This window comes from Choloepus didactylus, chromosome 11 (genome assembly GCF_015220235.1).
Source record: "Choloepus didactylus isolate mChoDid1 chromosome 11, mChoDid1.pri, whole genome shotgun sequence".
Classification (NCBI taxonomy): Eukaryota; Metazoa; Chordata; class Mammalia; order Pilosa; family Megalonychidae; genus Choloepus; species Choloepus didactylus.
Window position 1 is genome coordinate 79889465 of NC_051317.1, and position 20655 is coordinate 79910119.

At 39.4% G+C, this 20655-nt stretch overlaps 1 protein-coding gene across 1 annotated transcript; it reads left to right on the forward strand.

The window, feature by feature from the left end:
* The first annotated feature begins 11905 nt into the window (after positions 1–11905).
* Positions 11906–19638, forward strand: GZMA (granzyme A). Its single transcript, XM_037799246.1, has 6 exons — positions 11906–11958; positions 12739–12875; positions 15402–15540; positions 16797–16938; positions 17128–17400; positions 19421–19638. The coding sequence occupies exons 2-6, from the start codon at positions 12806–12808 to the stop codon at positions 19580–19582; spliced, it is 786 nt and encodes a 261-aa protein (XP_037655174.1). The 5' UTR covers positions 11906–11958; positions 12739–12805; the 3' UTR covers positions 19583–19638.
* The last annotated feature ends 1017 nt before the right edge of the window (positions 19639–20655 follow it).

The window sequence follows — 20655 nt, forward strand, 5'->3', positions numbered from 1 at the left end:
CCTCTAAGATCAGGAACAAGACAAGGATGCCCGCTGTCACCACTGTTATTCAACATTGTGCTGGAAGTGCTAGCCAGGGCAATCCGGCAAGACAAAGAAATAAAAGGCATCCAAATTGGAAAAGAAGAAGTAAAACTGTCATTGTTTGCAGATGATATGATCTTATATCTAGAAAACCCTGAGAAATCAACGATACACCTACTAGAGCTAATAAACAAATTTAGCAAAGTAGCGGGATACAAGATTAATGCACATAAGTCAGTAATGTTTCTATATGCTAGAAATGAACAAACTGAAGAGACACTCAAGAAAAAGATACCATTTTCAATAGCAACTAAAAAAATCAAGTACCTAGGAATCAACTTAACCAAAGATGTAAAAGACCTATACAAAGAAAACTACATAACTCTACTAAAAGAAATAGAAGGGGACCTTAAAAGATGGAAAAATATTCCATGTTCATGGATAGGAAGGCTAAATGTCATTAAGATGTCAATTCTACCCAAACTCATCTACAGATTCAATGCAATCCCAATCAAAATTCCAACAACCTACTTTGCAGACTTGGAAAAGCTAGTTATCAAATTTATTTGGAAAGGGAAGATGCCTCGAATTGCTAAAGACACTCTAAAAAAGAAAAACGAAGTGGGAGGACTTACACTCCCTGACTTTGAAGCTTATTATAAAGCCACAGTTGCCAAAACAGCATGGTACTGGCACAAAGATAGACATATAGATCAATGGAATCGAATTGAGAATTCAGAGATAGACCCTCAGATCTATGGCCGACTGATCTTTGATAAGGTCCCCAAAGTCACCGATCTGAGCCATAATGGTCTTTTCAACAAATGGGGCTGGGAGAGTTGGATATCCATATCCAAAAGAATGAAAGAGGACCCCTACCTCACCCCCTACACAAAAATTAACTCAAAATGGACCAAAGATCTCAATATAAAAGAAAGTACCATAAAACTCCTAGAAGATAATGTAGGAAAACATCTTCAAGACCTTGTATTAGGAGGCCACTTCCTAGACTTTACACCCAAAGCACAAGCAACAAAAGAGAAAATAGATAAATGGGAACTCCTCAAGCTTAGAAGTTTCTGCACCTCAAAGGAATTTCTCAAAAAGGTAAAGAGGCAGCCAACTCAATGGGAAAAAATTTTTGGAAACCATGTATCTGACAAAAGACTGATATCTTGCATATACAAAGAAATCCTACAACTCAATGACAATAGTACAGACAGCCCAATTATAAAATGGGCAAAAGATATGAAAAGACAGTTCTCTGAAGAGGAAATACAAATGGCCAAGAAACACATGAAAAAATGTTCAGCTTCACTAGCTATTAGAGAGATGCAAATTAAGACCACAATGAGATACCATCTAACACCGGTTAGAATGGCTGCCATTAAACAAACAGGAAACTACAAATGCTGGAGGGGATGTGGAGAAATTGGAACTCTTATTCATTGTTGGTGGGACTGTATAATGGTTCAGCCACTCTGGAAGTCAGTCTGGCAGTTCCTTAGAAAACTAGATATAGAGCTACCATTCGATCCAGCGATTGCACTTCTCGGTATATACCCGGAAGATCGGAAAGCAGTGACACGAACAGATATCTGCACGCCAATGTTCATAGCAGCATTATTCACAATTGCCAAGAGATGGAAACAACCCAAATGTCCTTCAACAGATGAGTGGATAAATAAAATGTGGTATATACACACGATGGAATACTACGCGGCAGTAAGAAGGAACGATCTGGTGAAACATATGACAACATGGATGAACCTTGAAGACATAATGCTGAGCGAAATAAGCCAGGCACAAAAAGAGAAATATTATATGCTACCACTAATGTGAACTTTGAAAAATGTAAAACAAATGGTTTATAATGTAGAATGTAGGGGAACTAGCAGTAGAGAGCAATTAAGGAAGGGGGAACAATAATCCAAGAAGAACAGATAAGCTATTTAACGTTCTGGGGATGCCCAGAAATGACTATGGTCTGTTAATTTCTGATGGTTGTAGTAGGAACAAGTTCACTGAAATGTTGCTATATTATGTAACTTTCTTGGGGTAAAGTAGGAACATGTTGGAAGTTAAGCAGTTATTTTAGGTTAGTTGTCTTTTTCTTACTCCCTTGCTATGGTCTCTTTGAAATGCTCTTTTATTGTATGTTTGTTTTCTTTTTAACTTTTTTTTTCATACAGGTGATTTGAAAAAAGAAGGGAAAGTTAAAAAAAAAAAAAAAAGAAAAAAGAAAAAAGAAAAAAAGACAAACAAGGGAAAAAAAAAAAAAAAAAGATGTAGTGCCCCCTTGAGGAGCCTGTGGAGAATGCAGGGGTATTCGCCTACCCCACCTCCATGGTTGCTAACATGACCACAGACATAGGGGACTGGTGGTTTGATGGGTTGAGCCCTCTACCATAAGTTTTACCCTTGGGAAGACGGTTGCTGCAAAGGAGAGGCTAGGCCTCCCTGTATTTGTGCCTAAGAGTCTCCTCCTGAATGCCTCTTTGTTGCTCAGATGGGGCCCTCTCTCTCTGGCTAAGCCAACTTGAAAGGTGAAATCACTGCCCTCCCCCCTACGTGGGATCAGACACCCAGGGAAGTGAATCTCCCTGGCAACGTGGAATATGACTCCCAGGGAGGAATGTAGACCTGGCACCGTGGGACGGAGAACATCTTCTTGACCAAAAGGGGGATGTGAAAGGAAATGAAATAAGCTTCAGTGGCAGAGAGATTCCAAAAGGAGCCGAGAGGTCACTCTGGTGGGCACTCTTATGCACACTTTAGACAACCCTTTTTAGGTTCTAAAGAATTGGGGTAGCTGGTGGTGGATACCTGAAACTATCAAACTACAACCCAGAACCCATGAATCTCGAAGACAGTTGTATAAAAATGTAGCTTATGAGGGGTGACAATGGGATTGGGAAAGCCATAAGGACCAAACACCACTTTGTCTAGTTTATGGATGGATGTGTAGAAAAGTAGGGGAAGGAAACAAACAGACAAAGGTACCCAGTGTTCTTTTTTACTTCAATTGCTCTTTTTCACTCTAATTATTATTCTTGTTATTTTTGTGTGTGTGCTAATGAAGGTGTCAGGGATAGATTTAGGTGATGAATGTACAACTATGTAATGGTACTGTAAACAATCGAAAGTACAATTTGTTTTGTATGACTGCGTGGTATGTGAATATATCTCAATAAAATGATGATAAAAAAAAAAATAAAAATAAAAATAAAAAATAAAAAAACCCCTTGAATGAACTATCTATACCCCAATTTCTCTCCTTCCATTTTCTTTTAAACTCCAATATGGCTTTTGCCCCACACATTACAGAAGCAGCTCTTGTCAAGACCTTCACCATGTTGAAGCCAGTGATCAATTCCCAGCCTCCTCTTGTCTTCTCAGCAGTGTTGGACATGGTTGACCTCTCCCTCCTCTTTGATGCATTTGCTTCATTTGGTTTCCAGGACACCACACTCTCTTGACTCTCCCCCTACCTCACAGATCACTCCTCCTCAGTTTCCATTGCTGGTCGCTCCTCTTCTCATCCTCCTTCTTGTAAGTGGGTGGTCCACACCTAAGTCCTGGGACCTCTTCTCTTCTCAATCCTCACTTGCTTTCTTGGTGATGATATCTAGGTTCCATGGTCTGAAATCCATCTATATGCTAATAACTCTCAAATCTGTGCGTTTAGCCTGGACATCTTCCTAACTCCAGACTTCTACACCCAGCCACCTTACTCTACATCTTGTCTAGCAGACATCTCAAACACAACCTGTCCAGAGCAGACCTCTTCTGCTACTCTCCCAAACCTGCTTCAGCACTAATCTTCCCCATTTTATTCATGGCAACTCCATCCTCCCAGTAACTCAGAACAGATATCTGGAGTCTTCTTTGACTCCTCTTTCTCTTACATTGCATATCCAATCTGCAAGGGACTTCTGCTTACCCTGTGTTCAAAATATATCCAGAAGACAACCACCTCTCAGTATCCCTGCTGATAGCACCTGGGTCCAAGCCACCACCCCTCTGGCCTGAGTCATTCTACCCTTAGCCCCCTCCAGCCTGTTCTCCACACAGCAGTCAAAGTTCAAACTTGTCAGACCATGTCACTCCTCTGCTCAGAACCCTGTACTGGCTCCTTATTTTCCTCAGAGAAGAGGGCAAAGTCCATACAGTATCCCACAAGGCCCTCATGATTTTGCCTCCCATTATTTCTCTGACCTCATTTCCTTATGTACTTCTATCACTTCTCCCAACCACAGTGACCTACCTGCTATTGCTCAAACTTGCCACACATGGAACCCACTTTGGGCTTTTGCACTGGCTTTTCCCTATTCCGGGAAAGCTCCCCCAGCTGTCTTCATGAACAACACCCTCACCCTCCTTCAAATCCTTGATACATTGTCACCTTCTCAACACATCCTTCCTAGACCTCTCTATTTAAAATCACCAGGCACACTCTGCATTCTTTACTCTGATTTTTTATACATTTTCTAACATATTATGTAACTTATGTATCATGTCTATAATTACTGTTTATTTCTAGCTCTTCCTACTGAATGTAAACTCCATGAGGGCAAAGATGTTTATATTTTGTTCACTGACGTGTTCCCAGTATCTAGATGTTCAATAAATGTTTTTTAATAGCTGAATGAATGAAATGGATAAACCCTCATAATCCCACCAGCTCTAAGAGTCTGTGCCTTAAGCAGGAAGTTTCATCCTCTTGAACACATTTTACTTTTCAATGAATTATCACAGTGGACATACCTCCATAACATACCACCCAGGTGAAGAGATAGACAATTGAGAACACAATCTGTACCAACTCCCAATCTTCACTCTCTCCTTCCCTCCTAAGGTAGCCACTATTTTGACTTCTAATACCATAGATAAATTTAGGCTGTTTATAACCTTTATATAAGTGGACTCATTTATATGTATTCTTTTTTGTCTGCCTTATTTTGCTCAATATTATCTTGTGAGATTTATCCATGTTGATGCCTAGCTATATGTCCCTCATTTTCATTGCTGAGTACTATTCCATTACATGAATAAACCACAATTTATTTATCAATTCTATTTTTGATGGACATTTGGATTGTTCCCAGAATTTTTACAAATAATGCTGCTATAAACATTCTTTTCTAATGTGCGTTTCTGTTGGGTTTATACCAAGGAGTGAAATTGTAGAGCCATAGAGTATATGTATATTCAGCTTTATGAATAATGCTGCTATGAACATTTGTGTACAAGATTGTGTGTGGAAGTAAGGTTTCAATTTTCTTGGGTATATACTAGGAGTGAAATTGTTGGATCATATGGTAACAACTCTGTTTATCCTTTTAAGCAGGTGTTTTTTACATATTCTGGATATGAGTCCTTCATTAGTTATTTGTGGTTTTTGCACACATTTATTAGTGCAGTGGACTTGATAAAACTGGTTCACAGAATGGTTGTAAGAATAAAATGAAATGAAATGAAAAAATCAAATAGTTCTTGATTGAAAATAGATGTAAAAGTGGTTTGAAAAACATATACATTTTGTAACTACCTTCTCTGAACTCTACATGTAAGGAAGGGACAGTATTTAGCCTTCTCCACAGAGGCCAGCACACAAAGCCTCCAATCTGGAAAGACAAGCCTGTGCACAATATACAAGGTCTCCTCATTCAACTGGAGGGCACATCCATCAACCTCCACTCCTGAAACCCAGCAACACTTATAAAGCCTGTGTCAAAAGGATCCCAAACAATCAAAAAGGTGGTTGCAGAAACCCACACACTGGCACCAGAGATTCATTGACTGTTAGAAGGACTTCAAGAATTTTTGGGCCAAATTCTTCACTATACAGAGGAGGATACTGAAGCCTGGTACAGTTAAGAAGCCTTATTTATAAGAAAATTCTCTCTGTCCCTCAATCAGCAGCTATTTATTCTTTTTGATTCTTTTTCTTATTTCTCAGTTAAAAGCAGAGCTGTAAATTAGGGAGGTAGAGATGCCCAGAAAGCATAACAGCAGTTTCTTATTTATTTATTGAGCACTTAGTATGTGCCAGGCAATGTGCTAAGCTCTCTGCATCTGGAGTCTAAGTTAAGGCTATTTAAACTTCCATTTCCACCTCAGGATCTTGAGAAAGTAAGGTGGTAGTAAGAGTTTCTTCCCAGGATTCCATGAGGTCATGTGTGTGAGACATTTCTTAGGAAGGACCTGATAAATGTCAGTTTTCCTTCTCCTTCTCTTTAAGTCTAAATTCCTTCTTCTTTAAAATGTGTAGAAATAGACATTTCTGTGGATCTAATGAGACAATTGCAAATATTGAATGCCTGTTACATATAAGGCACATCAGCCTAAACAATCTCCCTGCTGAGAACACCAAGATAACGTAAAAAAAAAAAAAAAATAGACTATGTTTTCTCCAAGCAGAAACCCAGTTACGGAAGCATTTTGTCTGAAGCCCTGCATGGTGGAGTAAGAAAAGCAGTAGGCCAGGGCTAGAATTTCTGATTTTCTCTGCCTCCAACTCTACACAGGGCTCTAAACCAACCATCAGTCTCTCTGGGTCCCAGTTTCCATGATCATGTCCATGAGCCAAGTGGACAAGAGCAACTTCTAGCAACAAAAGTGTGTAAATAAAATATCCTATAAATAGTACTTTTTCACAGACATTTAGAAAAATATCTGAACTTCTCACCACATCTTACAAGGCCCTCCAGGATCTAATCTCTCTGCCTCGCTCACCCCACTCCAGCCCACAGATCCTGTTTTCTCAGTTCCTCACACAGACCAGGCTCCTTCCCACCTGGGGCTCTGTGCCCACCCAACTGCCCTCCCAAACACACACACACACAGTCACTCACACACGTTCTCAGATGCACACAGACACACAACTTCACACACATCCCTTCATACACATACAAACATTCACTCACACCCACACACTCACCACAGACACTCTTCTCAGGTTGGCTCCATCTCATCCTACTAGTCTCATATGTCAGCTGCTCAGTAAAGCTTTGTCTGATCATTCCCTCTAAAATAGGTCCTCCCCTATTATTCTCCGTTTTGACACCTGTGGTGGATTGAATGGTGTACCGCAGTTGGATGTGTTGTCTTGATCAGCATTCTGGTGGGTATGGACCCATTGTAGATAAGATCTTTTCAGGATGTCACTTCAGTTAAAGTGTGGCCCAACTGACTCAGATTGGGCTTTAACCCAGATTACTGGAGTCCTTTATATACAAAGTGAAATCAGACAGAGAAAGAAGCCACAAGAAGCAGCCAGAACTGGAAATCAAAGGCTCTGGAAGAGAATAGAGAAGACACTACCATGTGCAGTACCATGTGACCAAAAAGCCAAGGACCAAGGATGCTGACAGCAAGCCCCAAAATGCCAGAGTCTTTGGGGAAAAGCATCACCTTGCTTTGATGCTTCAATTTTGGACTTCTCCTAGCTTCAAAACTGTGAGCCAATAAATTCCTGTTGTTTAAGCCAGGAACCCATTGTATGGTATTTGTTTTAGCATCTTGGAAACTAAAACAGCACCTTATTTATTTTTCCTTTATCGCACTTACAACTATTTAAAATTATATCATATATTTGTAAAATTTCTTTCTCACCAGACTCCATACTCCATAATGGCAAGGATTATATCAGTCTTATTTGCCTTAGCTTCTTAATCCCAGTATCTAGCATTGTACCTGGCACCCAGGAGGCACTCAATAAATATTTATTTGATTGGTTAATATGATTCCACCCATTTTCCTCAAAAGCTGATTCACTCCTACTGCCACCCTGGAAAGAGTACAGCAGATTCAAATACAAATGTATATAAGATAATGCTTTGCTCATTTGGAAAATATGGATTGTGCCGGTTTGTATATATTATGTCCCCCAGAAAAAGCCATATTCTTTAATAAAATCTTGTGGGGGCAGTTGGATCAGGGTGTGACCTCTGATTGAATGTTTCCATGGAGATTTGACTCCATCCATTCAGGGTTTATCTTGATTAGCTTACCGGAGTCCTTTAAAGGGAGCTCACACAGAGAGCAGAGAGACAAAAATGCTCTGGGCTAAGCCAGGAGACCCAGATGCTTGCTGATGCTTGGAGATGCTTGGAAATGCAGACAGAAGGACATTTGAAGATGCTAAGCTAAAGATGAAGCCCAGAGACATTTTGGAGAAAGCCACTTTGAAACACAACCTGGGAGCAAAGGAACTCAGATGCCAGCCACGTCTTCCCAGCTGACAGAGGTGTTCCAGATGCCATCGGCCATTCTTCAATGAAGTTATCATCTTGTTGATGCCTTACTTTGGACACTTTTGTGGCCTTAGAACTGTAAATTTGTAACCAAATAAACCTCCTTTATTAAAGCCGATCCATTTCTGGTACTTTGCATAATAGCAGCATTAGAAAACTGGAACATGGCTTAATGCAGATTCCCAAATTTTCTTAAGTTTCATTATACTATATGTGCCAGTTTGTATATATTATGTCCCTCAGAAAAAGCCATATTCTTTGATACAATCTTGTGGGACAGACCTATTAGTCCTTTGACTAGGTTGGAACCTCTTGATTGAGTGTTTCCATGGAGATGTGACTCACCCAACTGTGAGTGATAACTCTGATTAAATTATTTCCATGGAGGTGTGGATCCCACCCATTCAAGGTGGGTCTTGATTAGTTCACTTGAGTATTTAAGAGAGCCGGGAGCCAACACAGGTACTGACACTGACATTTGGAGACATTTGCAGATGTAGACAGGATGTTTGGAGTTGCTAAGCTAAGATATGAAGTCCAGAGTTTGCGCTGGAGAAGTTAAGAGAGGACCCCCAGATGCTTACAGAGGAATGCCCTGGGAGAAAGAAGTAAGGACACAAAGGAGATGAGAGAGAGGAACCAAGACAGATGCCCAGAGACATTTTGGAGAAAAACATTTTGAAACACAACCCAGGAGCAAAAGACCAGCAGACGCCGGCCACGTGCCTTCCTAGCTGACAGAGGTATTCCGGACACCATCGGCCTTTCTTCAGTGATGGTATCATCTTGCTGATACCTTAGTTTGGACACTTTTATGGCCTTAGGGCTGTAAATTTGTAACCGAACAAACCCCCTTTATAAAAGCCCATCCATTTCTGGTATTTTGCATAATGGCAGCATTAGTAAACCTGAACACTATAATTTAAAAATCACATTTGTTAATATCAACACCAATCTCATCAGCAAAGGATTTAAGTGTTGGGAAGCTTTCAAGCTCATGATGGCAGATACAAGCTGTCCAAAATTCTAATGTTCACTTGAAAGCTCTAATTTTATCATTAGCAACAAATACTGTCAGCTGTGTTCCTTAAAGTAACAGGCTCACTTTATTTATATTTGAGAAATGTCTACCAGATACTCATGTTTTAATAACCTTAGTTTCTCTGTCAGTGTTCTTTCAAGTAAAAATAGTATTCCATGAAAAGCTGCTGGATCAGCTCACAACTCACAGCAGTGCCTAATGCTTTTCCTCAGGACAACCATTGTACATTGAAAGTGTACAGCCAAAGTGCTTCCCATGCTTCCCATGTAACAGAATTAAAAAGGCATGTGCTCGAGGGTCAACATATATTAAAATTTTAAAGTTTTACTGCTTTAGCAAGGATATTCTTGAGTGAAACTGATTTTTTGAGAGTGCCTAACAGTGAAGAATATGGTGAGTGACTACTAACACATTTTAGTGCCACGTCTTGATTCATGCTAAGCACCAGCAGTTTTACTCACCTTTCGCTTTTGTGCCATCAGTGCAAACGGAAACACACAGGGGAAAAGGTAAGCAACATCTTGGTATAATCATCAAAATAGGTTTGACCCTGCAGACTGCTGAAAGGGTGTCAGGAACCCTCAGGGGTCCACACATCACACTTTGAGAACTTCTGGCTTACAATATTGCAAAGGCTTGTTCCCAATTATATTAAATTAAATTTTTGCCAAGAATGTAAAGAAATAGCCTACATAAACAATTTTTTAAATTTATATTTCATAGCCAAAATGATCTTGAAAAAGAAACACAAAGTTAGTGAAGTCATGCTTCTCAATTTCAAAACTTACTCAAGGCTACAATAATCAAACAGTGTGGTACTGGCTGAGGATAAACATATACATCAATGTTATAGAATTAAGAGTCCGGAAATAAACCCTAATATTTATGGTCAATTGTTTTTTGACAAAGGAGCCAAGACAATTCTACAGGGAAAGAATTGTCTTTTCAACAAACACATAGAACAACTGATATCAACATGCAAAAGAATGAAGTTGTACTTGTACCTTACACAATACACAAAAATTAACTCAAAATGAATCTAGTCATAAACATAAGAGCTAAAACTATAAAACTCATAGAAGAAAATGTAGGCGTAAATCTGTGTTTTTGCATTAGTCGGTAATTTCTTAGCTGTAACACCAAAAGCATAAACTTCACCAATTTTTAAAGCTCTTATGCTTCAAAAGACACCATCAAGAAAGTAAAAAGACAACATGGACTGGAGGAAAATATTTGCAAATTGTATGCCTTATGAAGGACTTGTACACAAAATATATAAGAACTCTTTCAAGTTAATAATAAAAAGACAACTCAATTCTTTAATTGGGCAAAGGATTTGAAAGAACATTTCTCTGAAGATAAACAAATGGCTGCTAAGCACATGAAAAGCAGTTCAACATTATTAGTCACTGGGAAAATACAAATCAAAACCACAGTGAGATACCACTTCAGGCTCACTAGAATAGCAATTACAAAAAAACAGACAAGTATTGGTAAGATGTAGAGAAATTGGAATTCTCATACAATGTTGATGGGAATGTAAAATGGTGCTTCCACTTTGGAAAATAGTTTGACAGTTCCTCAAAAGGTTAAACATAGAGTGACTGTATGACACAGCCATTCCATTGCTAGTTATATACACAGAAGAAATGAAAACATATGTCTACACAAAAAATTTGTTCATGAATGTCCATTACAGCTTTATTCATAGTAGCCAAAAATATAAACAACCCAAATGTTCATCAACTGATGAATGGATAAATAAAAAGTGGTATAGCCATTCAACGGAATTTTATTGGCATAAAAAGGAATGAAGTAATTATACACATTACAATATAGATGAACCCAAAAGCATTATGCCAGGTGAAAGGAGTTAGTCACAAAAGACCACATATTATATGATTCCATTTGTATGAAATGTCCATAATAGGCAAATCCATAGAGTCAGAAAGTAAATTAGTGGTTGCCTCAAGCAAGGAGGGAAGAGACAGGGTGGTGGGGGCAATGGGGAATGACTGCTAATGGGTACAAGGCTTCTTTGGGGGATGATGAAAATGTTCAAATATTAAATTATTGTGATGGTTGCACAACTGTGTAAATATACTAAGAAGCATTGAACTGTGCACTTTGAATAGGTGAACTTTATGGTATGTAAAGTATATCTCAGTAAAGTCAACAGAAATTGAGAAATAGCAATCACATTCGTGTGAAAAGAAACAAAATTGGCAATGTTCCTTTTAAGAGATTTTTAAGTAGCTATAGTTAATCAAAATTTAAGTCTGTATTAAAATTACTCACCCAAACCAAATCCCGGGTAACCCACTGCCACTACTGAAAATTATTAACCTTTACAGCATTAGTAATACCTGAGAAAAGAAAACACAGGGGTCTCAGGAGGACTTCCTTCTAAGGTCACATGATTTCTGAAAAAGTAACCACTAGATCTGAAGTCAAGTCATCAGAGTATTAATCATGGCATTGGTTGGTTCAACACCAAACACCTTGACATAACATATGACCACATCTATTATAACAAAGACCACATCCTCAACTCAGAAAAAGTGCTAAAGATATTTTTAATAGAAGGCACACTGAATACTGTTCCCTCAGAAGCTGGGATTCATATTTCTAAGAGTGAGATATTCTCCAATATTGGAGCAAAATAATCATGTCTGACTCCCATTTCCTTTCTCAATTAAATCCAGGAAGGAAGGAAGGACAGAGAGAGTGGGGAGAGAGATGAAGGGCCAGAGGGAAAGGAAGAAAAAGAAACTCAGAGATATTTTCATGTGTCTATAGTTGCAAAATTAATCAGGGGAAGCACAGTAAGAAAGGGGGGAAGGAGCCTATGCGCCCTCTTCCCAGCAGCCCACATGACCACACCGGCCACAGACTCCAGGCAGGAGCACATTAAACGATTCAACACAACGTGGGGCTGGGAAAATCAGGGCAGAAGCTTACACTAGATAAGGTTCCCTCCTGCTTCTCCACTCCACTTGGCCTATCAATCCTTATGTAACCCAAGGAAATAGCTAGAAATTAAATTTGGTTGGTGACCAGTTTTTTAACATTTCTAAAGCACTAAGTTAAGTCTTTTAAGAGCTTCCATTCACGGATACTGAAGACAATATTGCTAATGCTGAGAGTCTTCGAAATCTACTGACACATTTCACTCCACTTTTATAGACCCTTCTCATGTACCAAGTTCTGATGCCAATAGGGCCCACTACCAACCTGTTGAATGACAAGACTCCACTTAGCAGTCCTGGCAGGGGAAAGCTTGCCTGCTGGTAATGAGTAATCATTCACTGGTCTCACTCATTTGATTTCAATTCCCAATGCTAAACTTTGAAATTGGAAGTCAAGGAAAAAAAAAAAAAAAGGAAACCACATCCTTTGTACTCTTATCTACAGATTAGAAAAGAGCCAAGAACTGAGAACAACATTTCACGGTGGTGCTTGACGTGGAGACATCAGCACAATGAGGAACTCTTGTACATTTCTGGCATTCTCTGTCTCGACTGCCATTTTTCTCCTACAAATTCCTGAAGGTAAGACTGATTTTTCTCATTTCCATTATAACCATTAAGCAAAATGAAGTAGACATTCAATGAATCTTTAGCAATATTAGCCAAATGTACTAAAGGAAGATTTTTTTCTCCAAGTCTTAAAACACTCAGCATTCTTTCTTGGCTTCTAAAAATTTGTATTGTAGAAGGAAAATCTTCTCCTTGTTTCTTTCAATTTCTTCACAAAAGATAATAGAACCACTGATGCTTATTGCCGCTTTATTTGTAGCATGAAAATTGTCAAGAAAGGACAGTGTAAAAACTAGCAAGCAAACATACAAAAAAGTCCTTGAGTTAGGAAAACAAATAGCACCTTTCAGGAGAGGAAGAGCAGTGCCTGAGTCAAGCCATTTTTTGCTGCAGGAAGTGCATAGTTTTAAAGACAATTAAGACAAACCTGACCTAGTTATCAAAAATGAATCAGGAATTATTTGAATTTTAATAATTATTTCTCTAAGCTAGCATCTCCTTGGGAACACAATAGGATATTGTGAAAGTCCTCATATCAAGTCTTTGGGAGTGTTGTAGTATTTTTTATTAAGCTGTTTCTTTGGTGTACTGAATGGTACCAACGTTCCTGGTTTTGTGTGAGCTCTACGTGCACCAGTTTGAAATACTATAAAATTATGGCATTATCACTAGAAGGATAATAGTCACTGGATAGCTTTAGATTTTTCTTGAAGAATGTTCTAAGGAATGGAAGATTACTCTGGAGCTGGTATGAACGAGGCTGACAAACCATGTGGAGCCAGCCAAGTTGTTTCCCCAGGTTCTGTCAGCTTTGGAAGTTCCCAGGGATGGTCAGGGACTGATACAACAACTGTTTCTCCAGGAATTTCTAAGGAAATTATCTGGTTTATCTTGCACCTGAAGATAAGAAGAAATTAAAAATGATAAGATGGACATTTTGGACAGAAGGACAGACAAAAGTATTCTTTGACTATATTCAGGCATGCTAAATCCTCCACAGCAGTGAAAATAGGACAGATTTTAAAATTCATTCATATCTTTTATTCAAAGGAAAGAAAAGAAAAGCAACTCTCTCTGCTCTACTTTGTTTCCTGTGGTTAGAAAGAGCAATACGGTCACATAAAGGGAAAAGACACAGAGAAACAAAGCTGCAATAATCTGGACCATTTTTTAAACACACTGACATCCCAGCCCCATTCCCAGAGATTCTGGCTTAGTTTGATTCTGAGTGGGGACCAAGCATTGTTAGTTTTTAAAAAGCTTCCTCTAAACCCTATCCTGGACCCTTCCATGAGTGGTTTGTTGCACTTCTACATAAGGAAGACTCCCCACAAAAGGGAATATGCTATTGAGTGCATGAATAGATGCATCTTTAGAATCTATCATACATGATTCACTGTAGGAAAAACTGAGATATGCATGAAGTTCTCTTATTTTCTATAGGTTTCCTTACCTTTTTATTTCTAGAGTGTAGACGGTTACCTTCCCAACTCCCTCCTGTAAATGAGAGCCCTTGTGGTCACTCTCTTCCCCTTACCCTGACCCTTGTCAAACCTTATGAAAGGCTTCTACTTCTATGCTTTGTACCTTACTGTGAGTTTGTCAATGAGTTAGCTCTGATTATGGAATAAGAGGCACTGTTCACTATTCAAGGAACCATGAGCCTCAGCCAACAATCAGGAGAAATGTTTTAGGACATCCAAAGAACATCTGGTCTAGGAAGGTGGAAACCTGAGCATATATGATAAAGGAACAAGGTCTTTCAGTTGACTGGTATGGTTGCCAATTGAAATCCAAGACCCAGTGTTTGGGTCTTATTTTCTCTAACAGTGGGTCTGTAATCTTAGGCTACCATCAAGGACATTTTACAGAGGCAGAATTCTCTTCTTATAGCATCTTCTCTCCTCACTTACCCTCCCTCATTGGAAAAGACTTTATATTAAACCATGTGATTCAGTCTAGGGATTGAAGGGCAGCCTCAGATGCAACAGACTTTATTCTCCAATTTATGAATGAGGATGGTGGTAAAGTTCAATAACCACAAGTCTCCCAATGACCAAAGAACTCATGGTTCGTGTCATTGCTAAAAGGTTGTGATGCCAATTTGTAGGATCTGTTGCAAGGGGTTGGGGTAGAAAGGGTAGCTCTCAGGCTTCTAAAGGCACCCCTATTCCCCCAGATTAATTCTCAGCCAAAAGGTGGGGATGGAGCAATGCTATCATCTCCTGTATCAACTGTCACTGATACAGACCAAGGCTTGAAGTTGGTGGTTTGTGACAGATTTCCAGCATGATAATTCCTAGAATGGCCCACAACATTGCTTCTGAGGAGAAGGAGCAGTACCCTCTCAGCGAGTCCAATAGGAATTGGATTTTCATTCAGGCATCTGAAGATCTACATGGAATAAAAGCAGGAAAAATAATGCTCTCATCCACTCTTCCTCTCCAACTTGGAAAGGCATGGTTGACCTTAGAAACACAGCTTTATGTATTTATTTGGGGTGGACACTTATCTGATCTGCCTTTTTCTATTTGACAGGTTTCTGTGTAAAAATCATTGGAGGAAGTGAAGTGTATCCTCATTCAAGACCCTACATGGTCCTCCTTAAAGGAAAAATAATCTGTGGTGGAGCTTTGATCGCACAAGACTGGGTATTGACAGCAGCTCACTGTCTCCTGTAAGTGCTTTGGCTTTTAAAAATGTTTGTGGGGATAGTCTAATGTTCAGGTATATTAACAAAAAGAGGCTCACACGTATTTTCGTATCATTTAAATCTTTGGGAACTTGCCCAATCCCAACAGGGAGTTAAGTCCTGACTTGGCCCCAAAGAATCAGACCAATAAGGAAGCAGCATCCACGAGCTCTTTCTGTGGGTCCCTGATAGAGCTACTGAACATAGGTGCTAGAAGGCTTTGCTTCTGGTCATGACTGCGCGACCAAGTAAGATTAGCCACCAAATGGAAGGGGAATAGTTCCAGTGGCCCCTCTGTGGCCTAGGCAGGACTATCCAGTAGGGAAAGCTTGTTTTCAATGCCTTCCTGTCTCCCTTAGCAAACTCATCTCACACCTTCAACCATCTCCTAACCCCTGTTAGGAGGGAAGGAAAGAATCCTGGGCCCTGACTTCAGACCACCACCCCACACATATACACACATTCAATACAGGAGACACAGCTTCATCTTTGGTGAGAGGTGCTTTCTCTCCTCAGAGTCTCAGTGGTGACTTTTTGTAGTGCTTTCTCTCATCTCATTAGAAACTCACACCCCTCCCAGGGGACAGAAACGATTCCCATTTTACAGGTGAGGTAACCAACTCAGAGAAGTGATCTGTCTGCTCAAAGTCTCGAGTCAGAAAGTGATCCAGCTGAAATGGAACCTTTAAGACTTTTGACTTCAGTTAGTCAACATTCTATGGTCACTTCCTGTTCTGGACATACAAAATTGGGTCCTCAGCTGAGCAATCTACTTTTAAACGTTTTTCCATGTAAGACAATTTTGTTGTTCTCTTACAAAGATCCCTCAGTCTATTACGTTATGACTATCATATTTGCCCAGGTGCCTTTTACTTCTGCCTCTGCACCACTTAGATATTTCTTCTCTAGTAATCTGCAGCCCAATTCTCTATCACAGCTCAAGGGGGCCAGCACTAAAGTCCCAACAGAGACCCCAAACTTGACTTAACTGCCATCAAATTCTCTTATTAATGTTTTTCTATTAACCTAGTTTAGTTTGCAATAAATAAGCTGGTGATGATGATGAAATTTGTAAACATCTCACTTTTTATTGTTTAAAGCACACATTTTTTCTAAGTACAAAGAAATATTTCTATAACAAGCACATTTATAAATTGGACAATGAAATTGATCAGCACATAATATGTTCAGCTCGTGATTTAAAGAATAAACCCAGTTTATTATGTTATGTCTGTTCTCAGGAATGGCAGGTCCCAGGTCATTCTTGGTGCTCACTCAGCAACCAAGAATGAGCCAGAAAAACAGATAATGTTCGTTAAGAAAGAGTTTCCCTATCCGTGCTACGACCCGGACACAAAGGAGGGTGATCTTAAACTTCTACAGGTACGTGCTTTGATTATCTTCTTAAAAGTCAAAGAACCTCCTACAGTCTGGTTACCTAAATGGAAACCTTCCCTCTGTGCCCCTACAACTACAGACCCCCTTAGCGGATCCTTGAAGTTTGGGTTAAGTTAAAATGTGGGTATTTTAATTATCTCATTCTGTTAACTCTTTATGCATGTCTTCCAACAGCTGAACAAAAAAGTCACAATTAATAAAAACGTGTCTATCCTTCGTCTACCTAAAAAGGGGGATGATGTAAAACCAGGAACAGTGTGTAAAGTTGCAGGGTGGGGGAAGTTTCACAATAAGTCACCTCGGTCTTCAGACACTCTGAGAGAAGTCAACGTCACCGTCATAGATAGAAAAATCTGCAATGATGAAAAGCACTATAATTATAATCCTGTGATTGGATTGAATATGATGTGTGCTGGAAGCCTCCAAGGTGGAAAAGACTCGTGTAATGTGAGTAAAATGTCTGATATTTTGGCTGTTGAATCATGCAGCTATAGAAAAGATAATGTAATGCTTCATCTGGCCATGGTATTGGTTTCTATGGGGCCCTTGTGCTTTTTGAACAGGTATTGATAAAAACCGCAATCAAATATTTTAATGTCTTTCACTCAAGCATGTTGTTCATCAAAAATAGGAAGTTTACTGTCAGCGCATGGGTTGACCTATGACATCCTGATTTTACATTAAAAGCCACTGAGCAAGGGTATTTCTTCTTTCTCTCATTTTTATTCTGACATCCATAGATTTAAACTTGAAAACATGTAACATTCAGGAAAGCTGAAGTTAGAGTGCCTCTAGGGCCTTCTGTACCCTTTCTCCATCTCAACAACTTCCTCTGCCATATAAGCACTGCAAATCTGAAATGCCTGTCATTCCCAAGCCTAGCTGAAGATCTTGGCTGGATCTCACACATTCCAGGAGCCAAACTCAATCCCAGGAAACAAATTCCAGGCATGACCCACCCCAGAGGCTCTACAAGCCTTCATACCATAGTCTCCTGAGAAGGGGTAGGATATAGGGCCCACTTAAAAACAGGAGTAGAAGAAACTCTCTACAATTATTTAATCTCATTTCTCATCTTTCCCAATGGCCCTGTAGAGCCTCACCTGAAGAAGCATGTGCAGGGTTCAGGGCTTGGGAATTTCAGGGATTGAGAGATCCAAAAGGTCTATGACTCCCCTAAGAGCTTTTCTAAACATCAGCAGACTGTATGTGCCTTGCCTTCATGACTAAGGCTAGGCAAATCCCAGGAGAAGACCAAGTTTGTTTTCAGCACCCGTCTACTTTCCCTTCTTTGCCCTCCCTCACCCATCCCTTCCCCTCCTCTATCAATCTGGGCATCCAGGAACTCTGAACTTTCCTACTCTTGGAACCCACATGCAACATCCTGAAGCCACAGCAGCATCCCAAAATGCTAGTCCCCCTCTTGCCAGCCATCCCTCTACCATCAAGGCTTAGCCATCTTTTTCCCATTCGCTCATTGTCTAAGATGCCTTGGAATTGGCAGTCAATGAATTAAACCTGAAGGTCTAATTCTGAGAATTTCAGATACTCTATCAGGCAGGCGGAATGTTTGTCCAAGGAGGCTGCTAAGTTCTCTCATGGTAATTTACTTCCCACACTCTCAAAGCCAACTTTTGCCAGAAAGAGGCAGCTCATTGGTTCCTTCATGTCACCAGGATGTAACTGGTCCCTCGGGGTCTTAGATTTGCAGAGCTCTATCCACATGCCTCACGGGCCCTCCACTTAAGACTGCCAGTCTTCTCTAAAGCCATAGCAGTGATCCAGATAATCTAGACTCCAGACTTTGAATATGTTTAAATATGCCGATTTTAGCATTCCATGAGAAAATACAAGACTATACATTGGGTGGCAGAGTCAGAAACAACAACACAGCAACTTACAGCTAACTGAAGTCTCTCTCCTGCAGAGTCAGTTAAGCTTTAGTGTAATCCCTGGAGCTTCCATCTAGCATCATCAGAGAAGACTCATGGGGAGTGTTTTTTTGTCTATCTGAGAGGAGTGAAGGGGACGGAAAGGTTGCCTTGGTTTTGTTTTTTTGTGATTAGGGAAGACAATTATCTGCTAGAGGACCTAGAACACAATTTCACTGTTTTTACTCTTTGCCTCAATATCCCATCTGAATTTAACCATTTTGCACCACAAGTTATTAAGCATTTTGAGAAAATGACAAATAAAGCAGAGGGTTTCCTTTCTGAAAGGAGAGAATCAGATTATGTGATAAGTATCCTAATTTGTTTTTAACATAAACTGTAATACATGTTTCATTTTGATTTTCACTGACTCTAATGAATCAACTAAAATATTTCCAAACATTTTGGTTTTTTAAGCACTAATTTTCACTTTAGTCAAGATTGGTTTTAACTCCCTATTAAATACTGTAGAATTTGTTCATTTCACTAGTGGTCATATTCGACACTGATCCCCCACCCTTCTTATTTTCCCCCAGGGAGATTCTGGAAGCCCTCTGATATGTGAGGGTATTTTCAGAGGCATTACTGCCTTCGGCCTTCAAGGAAAATGCGGAGACCCACGAGGACCTGGTGTCTATATTCTTCTCTCAAAGAAACACCTCAACTGGATAATTAAGACCATCAAGGGGGCAGTTTAGATAACTGCATTTTGTCTACAGTCATTCTTTAATTTTATCATGAATAAAAGCAATTTGTATGACTATTGATTTCTCTCCCATAACTTTAGTGAACAGATTTCTACTGGCAAAGTGAAGCAGAGTAATACAACAATCTCATGGATAATACAAGGAGGAGACTAGGGGACTAGTGTCACCAGTGACATCCATGTATTACCAAATTACACAGGAATTTTGCCTGAATTATTCATTTTACTTTCTCAGTGGGACTTAGCAAATGTGACACTAAGATCAGGTCTGTCTAGCAACAAGTACAGTGAAGGGCTCAGCAATTTGCAGGAACAGAAACAGCCAGTATGGAATATTTGGATTTAAAGGAAATAAGTCCACCCTTCAAAGTGCATTGTTCCACATCAACACCTGCTATTCATATTTAAATACAAGAACCTAACTATATGGGATAAAGAGAAACAGGAAATGCTTTACAGTATTTCCTAAAGGCAGGTGAGAAATAGAAATTAAAATTCTGGAGAATTCAAATGAAGCATGTGACCAGCTAAGAAACTTGAACAACATAAAGTTAGCCTCCTCAGGTAGTAGCTTGTATTTAAGCCTTGGGTTATTTAGGTGATTTCTTGATTCTCCATGTCCCTGAGTAGGAACAATCAACATGGTGGTTACAGTGGCTGCCATCCCAGAAAGGAAGTGAGTGTTGAACTGTAACCAGAAAATTTTATTGGAAAACCCCCAAGTGGCTTATTCAGCATATTGAACTTAATGACTAGTCATCAGTCCCAACACCCACTTCAAGATGTGACCTTGTGAACAGATTCCTTTAATTTCTAAAAACAAACAAAAAAAATTTCTATTAATTCTTTCAGGAACACAAATACATATATGTATATTATATATATATATATATATATATATATATATATATATATATATGTAGGTATATATTCACTTAAACCAAGAGCATACAACAGTAAAAGACAGCTTCTTTAAACAAAGGAAATGATCAAAATACTAATACATTGGTTTCCAAGCACAGCCACCTTTTCAACATACCAGAGCTCTGTAAAATTACCACTGTC

Bases quoted from the DNA above. Each gene is read 5' to 3' on its own strand.
- GZMA (XM_037799246.1), top strand. From the start codon at position 12,806: ATGAGGAACTCTTGTACATTTCTGGCATTCTCTGTCTCGACTGCCATT. The intron at 12,876-15,401 runs GTAAGACTGATT...TCTATTTGACAG, and splicing joins TCTCCTACAAATTCCTGAAG to GTTTCTGTGTAAAAATCATT. The intron at 16,939-17,127 runs GTACGTGCTTTG...GTCTTCCAACAG, and splicing joins GTGATCTTAAACTTCTACAG to CTGAACAAAAAAGTCACAAT.